At 41.8% G+C, this 11,863-nt stretch overlaps 1 protein-coding gene across 2 annotated transcripts in view; it reads left to right on the plus strand.

Annotated features, from left to right (window-relative positions):
* The window catches only part of NDST2 (N-deacetylase and N-sulfotransferase 2), a 70,206-nt gene that overhangs the window by 46,990 nt on the left and 11,353 nt on the right, over window positions 1-11,863 (plus strand). For both annotated transcript variants that reach the window (XM_018569946.1, XM_018569948.1), the window contains exon 6: window positions 10,408-10,590. In XM_018569946.1, coding sequence (XP_018425448.1) covers window positions 10,408-10,590 — 183 coding nt within the window. The remainder of the gene's footprint in view (window positions 1-10,407; window positions 10,591-11,863) is intronic.

Consider the following 11,863-nt stretch of genomic DNA (forward strand, 5'->3'; position numbering starts at 1 on the left):
ATATATATAATATAATTTTTATTTTCCTAATTTTTTATTTTTTTACACTTTGTAAAAAACTTCTATTTTTTTTGTATGTTTATCGAGCAGTCACTATGACTGCTTGATAAATTAACTATTATTTTTAGGCTGCTCCAAACTTAGGAACAGCTAATAATAACCTTAGAGACTGAGCCTGACAGCATGCCAGATTCAGATCTCACTAAGGCCCCGTTCACACTTAGCGATTTATCGCGTGGTAATTCCCGCGATATCGCGGCAATTTACCGCGCGATATCGCTCTCCAATGCTTCTCAATGGGGCAAAGGGTCCTGCTGTCGCGGGTCGTGCGTCGCTACAGCAGGACCCTTTTTGGAGCGGATTTAGCCGCGATTTAAGCTTGCTCAATGCAAGCATTTGCGCGATATCGCGCAAAATGGAAATCGCGTGACAAACGTGCGATTTGCGAATCGTGCAGTGTGAATGGGGCCTTAAGGTCTTTGATCGAGCCTAGATGATCAGAAGTGATACATTTCAGGCACAGAGATACATTGTATCTCTGTACCTGAAATGTATCATAAACATCAGCTATCGAGCTGTCAAAACGAATAGCAGAGAGGTGAGTCACTCTGCTACCTCTCTGCTATCTTCAGCTGTCAAATACGGGATTACTGTTCATGGAAGAAAGAAGCTTTTACAAAAGCTTAACTTTTTCATCAATGAATGCCTCAATACTGGCCCATCCATTAATGACCTGGTAACCGCTGAGAATCGGCGGTTACCGGCATTACAGAGCCTTAATTAACTCATCATGTACAGTTGCACGTGGCCAGTCATATAGGCACTTTGTGGCGGGACATACAGTGTACGTCTCCCATCACAAAGGTAATACGGTGCAAGTTTTCTACATTGAGCAATAGCCTTTTGCTCCTTTGACCTATGTTTCTGTCTGATAATTTCGGGCTTCATCAGTGTAAATGTGTTGGTGCTTTGATGCTGCCTCCTCACCACAGTAAGCTTTGTGGACAGGTTGGAGGATTTGCTTCTCATCATATCTATATTTGACTAGGAGCCATGGGAGATGCATTCAGGAAGAGTTGTAAGTGAAGTCAGTTTGATGCCAAGATAAAGTGTCTGTCTGAGTCATACTGTGCTAACAAGTGACTGAAGTTACAAGGCTCGTTCACACCAGATGCTTTGAACTATATTGATCAGTATTGATCAAAGCAGGGTCAGCGCAAGGGCACATAGAAAGCAATTGTTTTCTATGTGCCCTGTTCACGCCATACAGGTGCATTGCGATGCACTGCAATAAAAAGGTAGCATGTCAAAATTTTTACGAAGTGCAATGCACTAAGGCTGCAACTAACGATTATTTACATAATTGATTTAGTTGGCCGATTAATTTTTTTGATTGACTAATCGGATAAATAAATACCATCTTTTATTTAAAATACACAAGTGGGGTTTTACAAACACAGTTTTTCAGAATAAAACTGCCTGCACAGTTTTTTGTAATCGCACCACACTGGAACGCATTGCAGTACCGCGTGTTCCATCGTGGGTGGGAAGCGCGTTTGGGGTGCCATTGAAATTAATGGCACCGCATTGCATATTCCACAGTAGAATTTCTGTCTCAATATTTTTATTGAAAATTTTAAAAATTAACATGCATAGTAAGAGAAATGGTGTACAATGCTTCAGTACAATAAATAAATGGATGTAGCAATTCAGAGGTCACTTGCAAGTGACTACTTGTCAAATAATTAGACATTCTTAGGTTAGAGTGAATGTAAATATAGCATGCCGTGACTGGGAGCAATAGCCAGCCTGCTATTGGCTATTTCAAATTGCAATAGCTAATAGCAGGCTTGCTATTACACCTACCTGCTGTCAATCATCAGAGGAGGGACTAAAAGAGAAAGTTCCCCTTCAGCTCCCCTCTGCTGATTGACATCAGGCTGTTTGCAGGTGCAATAGCCAGCCAGCTATTGGAATTCAAAATAGCCAATAGCAGGCTGGGTGTTTTTTCCCGCCGCTGGATGGGAGATTAGACACCGGCTTTCTACCGCTGACAGAAGAGGAGGCACGGGGAAGCAGCAGAGACACAGAGGGGGCCTGGGGACCGCAAGAGATGCAGCGCGGGCCCGGGGAGCGAGAGTCAGTGTGGGGAGCGCAACAGAGAGGCAACGTGGGCATAGGGGAAGCAACGGAGGCATGGGGACTGTAGAGGCATAGCGGCTTACAGACGGGGAGGGAAAGGAACACAGACCGCTGCGTTAAGCAGCTCCCAGAGAGGAGGAGAAAACGGTGGAGTACAGCGGCGGCAGCAGCATCAATTCGTCATTCTGAGCCTGATGAAGGGGACCCCCTGCGGCCCCGAAAGCGCTTGTATTGGATGGAAATGTGCCATTAAAATGGATTATTGATTTACAAAAACGGTGTGCTGGTGACATTATTCTTTTCTGTGATTTACACTGTGCCTTCCGTGGTCACTACAAGCACCCACCCGGTTTGGGGTTGTTTCGGTAAGGAGTGCAGCAAGACATCCTGTTTCTAGAAGCAGCAGCAATTAATCGCACAATCAACTAATTGATAATGAGAATTGACAACAAGTCCCATCGGTTTATCATAGATTAAATCTATTAGTTGTTTGCAGCCCTACAATGCACCTCACCACATGTTATCAGAATACATTGCAACATGCTGCAGTGTATATAGTTGACTGAAATGTCTGATATTTCAGAGTTAAAGAGTAAACAGTATGTTGTAAGAAGACATTTCACCACCCCATCACATTGCACACCAGCAGGCATTCCTTATGCACAGCAATACTCTCGGCTCCTGGTGTGAATGAGCCCACAGTGTTATACAGGTTAACTACTACTTTCTATATGTAAACACGTCCTTGCTATTTTAAAATTTGGATGCACACTGTAACAACTGACATCAATAGCACTTGGGAGTATCGCAAAAACAAGGAAAGATCCTGGAAAGGATTAGTGAATGTTTGAAATCCACAATATTTTTAGGTGTTTGTCAGTGAACAGTATTTGCAAGGACTTTGTAAAGTTTATTAGTGATTGTGGGTCATGACATGTATGTGGACTGGTGATGAAGTGTAGTAATGGAACTCAGAAGCATGATTTTAGAAAGGGTAAGGCAGCTTGGAGGAGGGGTAGGGGGCCGGATAAACGCACATTTTTTTTCTTTAACTGCTGAGTGGTTGCTTAGAATTGAACTGCAGCTATTTGCTGGTGAAGTGAAATGTAAAACCACCCCTGCTCTTTTAAACATTGATGCTTTGCTTGATGGATTCTATAGCAAAGCGTTTGACTGTTTGTTCCAGCCTTCTGATTCCCCTTAGTACATGTAACATTGTTTCTGTAGATTCCTGTTGAGTGTATGAGCACACAGTGTGCTAGTCGGTGATTTCTGATGGCTGTAGGACCAGCTCATATCATAATAATATCTGTCTAAATTCAGAGAATATTGTTTCCTGTGGTTTCTTATTACAGCACCGCACTCAGGCAGAACGTATTCACTTGTGTCGCAGTTTGCTCACGATTTGAGCACAAAGTGCTGATTGTGTTCTGCTTTTCTGCTTGCTGTACACTTGACTTCTAAAAGTTTTTTTTGTTTTTTTTTTTGTTTTTTTTAATCATTTGAACCACTAAAGCAGTACAATGTGCAAAAACTGTAATAAAAATATTCCTGGTGAAGTGTCCTTTGTTTATGCCTAATAATTGGAAGCCTTACAACCACTTATCCACAGAGTGCGAGTACTTGTGAGAACACCCAGTATCAGCATTAGTACATCCCTAATTAAATTCTCTTAGCACTTATAATTCAGTTGTCTGTCAATCTGCATTATCAGCAGATCGTTGAAACCAAAAAGAAAAAAAAAGGAGCCTTGCTTCTGAAGCAGATGGTGCCTACTTTTCTGTTCTGTGTATGATTTTCTGCACATGTTTTGCAGGTTAACCGTTCTAGATAATCAATATAGACCAATTACAAATCTGTAGTACATTGGTTTACACAATTGTTAAATACAAAGACTGATCGGAATACAAGGCGATTCACACACTGGATACCTATCCTATCCATAGCAAATTGCTAAAACTGTTGAGTTGGGTTTAGGAACGTTAGCACTGGTTTGTCATTGATTGGAAAGGCATGGGTCTGGACTGATGAATCCCGGTTACACTTTTTTCCAGCTAAGATATCCTTGGCAATCATTTCCTGTCTTTAACGCAATTCCTCCAACTTTGTAGGATGCTGTAAATGGTAATGTCGGCTATCTGCCTTACAAATCACAAGGAGGTCAAGTTTTCTATTAGCTTATTAGAAATGGTTTTGAGGGTGACTTACATCAGTTTTAACAGACAAACGGCTAGAAAGTGGAGGAATTGTTCAGACATGGGAAAACCTTTAACAATGATGCATACATTTTTATTTGTGTTTAAACTTTGGCACTTGGTACATTTTAATGGAGCCATAAAAATGTATTATACTGGCATAATAATGTCTGCTGTAAATTTCAACATAATTTCTGTTTTGGGATCCTATTATAGAGAAAATAATTGCTCATTCATTTGTGCAGACTGTATATTGTATCACACTGCTTGTATAAGGGGAAGCCCAGCTGCACACCAAAGAGTACTAGTGACCTAGAATCTGCCATGAGGGCACTGTAGTGGTCAGGTGGCTAATGTAGTAGAAGCAATGTTTTGGAGCTACACATGCCTAAGATCATTTCACTATTCTCACAGTGCTTTCTGATGGTGCCAGGGATAGACCTATCTACCATCCCCGTCATTTAAAAATACTCCTGTGACACAAAGTCAGCAGAGAGCAGGCAGAACTGAGCCACGTCACATCTGGGAAGACGATATTGTTGGGATTCACCATGGCTGCCAGATTGACAGCTGGCTCTGCTTCTCTAGAGCCGGCTTTGCCCACCCGCTTCCCTGTCTGTTCCTCCAATGAGCACGGGAGGGGAAGGGAAAATCTCTGCCGGGTGGGGGAGGGTAGTGACTGACAGTCGCCGCTCTCTGCAGGGAGAAGATACCAAGAGCTAAACGATTGCCAGTTACATGATCACTCAGCGCTGGGTCTTAAGTAGTGTATACACGTGTAGATTTTTGCATGACATTTGTACCAAAAAATCCAGTCAGAACATTCAATAATACCATCAATGACATGCCGATTGTCGTTGTGTGATTTTGTAATTTCCATTTAACATTTGACTTTGCAATGAATATTTTCCTAAACGAAAACCGCAGTCAGTGTTTAAAATTTTGTTCAATTGAGATTTTCCAACATGCTCCTTCAACTTTTTTCATCACTGCGGTATAAATCGATGATTGCTTTGCCCCACCAATTATTAGAAAGTTGAAAAGTTCCTAAATTTTGTTTATTCAAAATTCGGTGTATACCCTACTTTAGGGATGGCAGGTGCAGTGTCCCGCTCTAAATACCTGGGCAGGTGCGTGTATATGAATTAGTGTGGCATGATGTCAGTTTGCAGCATTACTAAAGTAGACGGGTACAACTATAGGTATGAGCACAATTCTGTTTAGGAGGTACAAGCCTAGGTGCATAAATGCTGTCTAAAATGATAGCATTCTCTTTTATCAATAACATTTTGTATTGCCTCAAATATAAAATTGCTGCTTAATACCGCCGCAGGCTGCTTTGTTGTCCTGAAGTAAGATGATGTAAATTAGTTTTGCATATGGTATACACTCTAATTACAGAGTAGACATGTGCAGCGGCTAAAAATTAGTTTTGTTTAGTTTTGTTTTTCGGAATTCGTATCCTATATGTGTTTCGTTTCGGGAATCGGATTCGTATTTGGATCTGATTCCGAATTCCTGAAAATTCAACTTGAGGTGGGGAACATTAAAATCCCTTTCTTTGTTTTTATCCGTTTAAATGATAACAGTGCACGCACAGGATTTGGACGAAACTCGTTCCAAATCCGAAATTTCGGATCCGGATATGTTATATTTCGGAAATTCGGATGCTCCGAATCTACACATTTCCGAAATTTCGTCCGAATTTCGATTCGGAACGAATCGCACATGTTTTATATGTGGGAACGACCTCACCTTCCTCAATTTTCCTCACCTCACCTTCCCTCTTTCAGACTGGGGACTGGAAATGATGGGCAATTTCCCCAATGGTAACATAGACTGCAATAAACAAAAACTGAGGTTCTAATCATTCTACAGCAGGGGTGCCCACAATTTTTGTGTTTAGATCTACTTTTCAAATGACGAGCTACATGAGATCTACCAACGAAAAAAAACCTCCCTCACTCTCTCTCTCCTGGCTGTCTTTCCTCGCTCCCCTGACTGTCTCTCCTCGCGCTCTCTCCCCTGACTGTCTCTCCTCGCGCTCTCTCCCCTGTCTCTCCTCGCGCTCTCTCCCCTGTCTCTCCTCGCGCTCTCTACCCTGGCTGTCTCTCCTCGCGCTCTCTACCCTGGCTGTCTCTCCCTGCTCTCTCTCCTGGCTCACCTTGCTGTATTTTGCAAACAGTGCAGTGCAACAGGCTGTATAAACTAATATTCTTTGATGTAATACATAGCACTTCAACCACCAGTATCCACCAGAAATGTGTCACGGAGCTTGGCTCAGCAGACTCGGGCTAATAGGTAACCATGTTTGCACAGCTAAATAAATATACCAAAATGGAATAAAGGGGCCACCATTCACACCCTTTGTGATCTACCAGCATCAGCTTTGAGAGCTACTGGTAGATCACGATCTACCTAATGGGCACCCCTGTTCTACACTATGTAAAGCAAGAAGAGAAGGTTCTTGGCTGGCATTCCACAGTAACTATTTTAAACTCAAATTGGTAGACATTAATCAAGCATATAGGCAACACGACTGCATGCAAATCAGGCTGCTTCTCATTCAGTAAAGTCTATGCGACTTTTTGTATAAATGCAACCCCTGCGTTTCTAATCCTGGGCAGCCAACAAATAGATCTGCACAGGTCTGCAACAGATTTACAGTGAAGAGAAGACTGTGTTTCTCTTCAACTAAGAAGTGGTCATAGGAAAGTTTTTAGGACCCAATGTCAAAGGGCTTTGGACTTTTGTCAAGGGCACCAATTTGACAGCAGTTTGAGATGGGATGGGATGGGATGGGATCACACTGGCCTGGAGGCAGAATACCCCATATGAAAATGGCATTTAACTGTAGTATTCTATAGGATAGTGATTTGTATTTGCTTAATAGAGGCACATTTGAGCCCCTGCAGTTAACTCCTGATGAAGAGTATAGAAGTTTAGAATAGATTCTTTCCACAGTCCAGGTCATTGACACAATTTACTCTGTCCTTATTCATATACTGCTCTTAGATCGCACTGCTCTAACTGGAGTTTGGAGGAGGTACTGTGCCAGGTGAGACAAAGCGAGACTAATATTTAACCCCTCCAGAGCAATGGATCCCCGAAACTAGAAGACTCAAAATTGCTGCATTATGATTTGGAAGTATTGTTTGTTTAATGTCCGAATTCTCGTGTGCATGCAGAATGTTATACGCAGTCTGGGAGTCACCAGCGGTTGTCACCATTACGCCAGTCTGCTTCTTCTCAACTCTTGTACAGTTCTCTGGGCTGCATAATGAATATGACAGTGCAAGTGTTTTACTGTGTTTTTCCAGACATACACCAGTGAGGAGCCCATGGAGCTCGCTGAAAAATCATTTTCATGCTACAGTTAGAACAAACTACAGAGAGCTAGAGGAGAATGTGCAAATGAATTCTGTAATCGGGAGCAGAAGAGGAAAGCAATGCTTGTATGTTTGATCGATGCCTCTTCTCACCTTCAGCACACAGATTTTCAGCTGCTGGCATCCTACTTTCTCTCCTAGACTGGCTGGAAGAACAGTATTAAGTAAACCTAGATCAGTATATTTACTTAGGAGCTATTATGCAAGTCTAGGGTGACATTTGTTTTCACAAGTAATCAAAAATCGAACTTTTAGCTTCTGTTCCCAAGACATATTACAGTAAGCATAATGGCATCTTGGGAGTCTAATCCTTTCAGCAGCACGAGAAGTTGGCATCTAGTTCTTTTTCTCCCATACTACTTTTTTCTGCTGGCTGCTCTTTGAATATAAAGATCAGAGTAGGCATAGGTCATGTAGTGATAGAATTGCATCGTTGCTTTTGATGCTGCGGGCCACTTTAGCTGGTTTTGTGTTCATGCTGTGTGACTATGTCAGTGAAGAATATTGGAAGTTTTTTTCATCTTGGAATATATCAAGCTTTTTTTTCCCTTTAGAGGTGTATGTGTGAATATGATGAACAAACTATTGCCTTTCTGACTTTTAATTACATAAACGGGATTTATTTTTGATATATGTGCAAAGGGTAGTTTACTTGCTTGTTCTACTTACAAGTGCGTCCAGGGCCCTACGAGGGGCAGTACAGTATGTTCACTCATCCATAATAAAGTTTATAGCTGGACTAGAATGTCAGTAGTCCCTAACAATTCTCTTAGCGGTTAACGAACTGCAAATGCTTGCACGGATTGAAGCAGGACTGGCCAGCACATGACAAAGAGGGAGTGACCAGTCTGAATTGTGCATACAGAGTGCGGTGGTCAGGACTATGTAGTCTACATATCTAATTTTGCTGGGCCCCTCTGATGCCGTGCAGGCTGGGGCCGTCATTTGAAACGGCACGGAGGCTCCGGGGCTGCCTCTCACTGACTCGAGCAGCGGCTGTCATAATAGATATATTCTCATTTGTGTGTGTAAAATATGAGAATATATATATTTTTTTATTCATATTCGTGGTCCGCAGGATTAAAAATTATGAATCTAGTGGTTCATGAGGTCCGAAAGGTTGGTGACCGCTGGTCTACACCGCAGCAATCAGGGGCATGCATTGTGCAGAGTGGTAAGTGCCCCCTTACACTGGGGTCGGTGGTAAATGCTTCCTTACATTATCATTCAGTGTTAAGTGCCTCCTTATGTTGGTGGCCTTTGTTGATGGCACTTTTTGTAACTTGGAGGTCTGTGGGGAATGCTTCTGTTTTAAGATGGTGGTCTGTGTAAACTCTATCATTGGCTATTGGTGTTCAATTGTGACTTATCTGAAGGGAAGCTGCACAGGTTCTGAGCCGCTGCCCCCAAGTTTACTTAGTGATGCTAGGCCCCGTCAAGTGGCATATCACACTGCACAGCACCGTATGCATAGTTGGGTTTTGCTAGACCTGGGGACATGTGCTTAGGTGCCTGGATCTAGCTGGGAAACCCTGCTAGCATATATAAGGTTATATATGTCATGGTCTGATTCTGTAATCAGCTTTGTTCTGTTGATTTGTGATGTGGGTCTTACAGATATACTGTATCTGTACCTGTCACTGCATTGAGCATTACAAGAACTTTTGTATCTTGAGTAAAACTTTGTTTATTTATCCTTTCTTCTTATAAGTACTATTTGTACATCATTGTAATAGACCTTTTCATATAAAACAGACGCATCATTCTGAAGGCAGGCGTATCTCTCTATATACTAAAGCCAAAGTGCAGAAACCCATAGCAAATTGTAAGCAACTTTTCTGTTAAATGGTTAAAACATGAAATCTGTTTGGTTGCAGTGGGTTAATGGCAAATCATGGCTTATGGCAGCGTCTTCATAATTTGGACTTCTATCCTGGAATTATGATTAGTTTGCACTAGATGTTTTATTTCATTTTCTGATTAAATAATGAATATGATTCCATACTTAATGCAAATCTCCAACCTGTTGCACACAGTGCCAGGCCTCTGATGCGGAGAGGGCATCAGATGCAAAAAGGTTTCTTGTTATCCAGTAAATGTTATATACTATAGGTTGTTATCCAGTTAATATTATATACTATAGGTTGTTATCCAGTTAATGTTATATACTGTGGGTGAACAAAAAATTATCCTCTGAGCTGTGTGATGGCCTATGCCTAATGTATGCAGTTTTACTGAAACTCTGGAATTCTCTTTGCATTTCTACATTTACTAAAGTGTTTCCATTGGAGAAGGTACTGTGTTCCCCATGTCATTCCTATAGCAGGTGATGGCTTGCAGGTCTGCAGGGGATGCACAAGTAGAGCTGAATGCATTCTTCCTGTCTCGCCTCTGAAATATTCAACAGGGCACCACGGCGAGATCATGAAATATTCAAAGGTTCTAGCTCTGTAATGTCATGTTAATGTCAAAAAAAGGCTGCTTTACATCAAGTGAATGTGAATCCTTACCAGAAAATTGGTCCATGCTCTAAAATCCCACAGCACCTGCAGCACCTCTTACTGCATACTGTCTTTTATCTCCCTGCAAGACACATTCATAATAGATGTGTGTTTATACAGCCAAGTGCTGTGCTTAAAAGAATTAACCTAGATGGCAATCCCTGTGTGTGTCTGTTACAGATCAGCATCTTCATGACACATCTCTCGAACTACGGCAATGACCGCCTGGGGCTCTACACATTTGAAAGCTTGGTGAAGTTTGTGCAGTGCTGGACCAACCTGAGACTACAGACTCTGCCACCTGTCCAACTGGCTAAGAAGTACTTTGAGATCTTCCCCCAAGAGAAGAACCCACTGTGGCAGGTAAGTGCAATTACTCCTTATATAACACTTCTGCGGCCAGTAAAACACTCAGGCATGTCATGGTGATTACATAAGATTTTGTATCTGCTGCATTCCAAAGGTCACAAATGACTGTTGTATATAGAGGAATGCATTGCAAGGAGTTGCTGCGCTTGTACAGCCCCCCTCTTTTTGTGTTTTTAGATGACCCCTAGTGTGATAAAGTGAGCAGAATGTTCATACTTAAAACCTCTGAAATGGCTAAATGACCCCTTTCCAGATTCTGCATGGAAAGGCAACCATTTTAGACTTTCAGGAGTAAAAGCACTGTCTGAGAGCAAACACCACAAGACATCTGAAAAAGTTTACTCTGTAGAGAACAAAAGTAGAAAAGTCTACTCAGTGCACCCCTCTGAAATTGGTTTAACGGTGTTCGTTTTTTTACGACAGGGTAGGGTTTAAATCCTTCCTAAGAGCAGGAACCACAAGTTGCTTGATATTACTCCCCCTAGCCAGAAGAGCCTTCTGTGCCTCTGTGTGGGCATGTCCATATAACTCAACATTTCTCCAACTTTTTTCCATCAACACCCTTAAAAAGTATGCAGAATCTCAAGGCACCCCAATCTAAAATGTAAAAAAACATGTGGCCCCTCCAAAACCCATACCAGACCCTTATCTAAGATAGAGGTTTGGTATGGATTTTAAAGGGTGACCCTACACAATAACACAGAAAATAACATGGGGTTCCCACATTCATATTAAGGTTCCCCTTTATATCAGAGTCCCCCTTTACATTGGTAATCCTTCTCTTACCCTAAGAGACGACCTTCATGTCAGGATCCCCCTCTTACACATCAGGAGCCCACTTCGCATTGGAGGCCTGACACAGTGTCGAGGTTTTGAGGCCAGAAGGCACCCTGGTTGAGAGGCTGATATTCCACAATGATTTTCATATCACTTTATGGAAGAAATCAATGGCTTCAATGAGTTTTTAAAGTAGCTTCAATTAAAGGGTTTAGTCCATGTTTCAGTAAAACAGAATTTAGGCTTCTTTTATTAAACTCTACTCGAGTTTCCATGCCTCCATAAAGTTCATCTGAATGAGATGACACAGGAAGTCAGGACAGTTAGATGGCCTGTGGGCAAGAAAGGATGGTGCATGCTTGGCTATGTTTCTCTGAGCAAGAAGAGACTCCATTTATAGCATTTACTAAATGATCATTAACCACAATTAGCTATCATTAATAGAGACAACATCTTAATATAATGTGATCTGTCCAGATTCATGTTCACT

This window comes from Nanorana parkeri, unplaced genomic scaffold, assembly GCF_000935625.1.
Source record: "Nanorana parkeri isolate BGI_ZX_2015 unplaced genomic scaffold, ASM93562v1 scaffold1431, whole genome shotgun sequence".
Lineage (NCBI taxonomy): Eukaryota > Metazoa > Chordata > Amphibia > Anura > Dicroglossidae > Nanorana > Nanorana parkeri.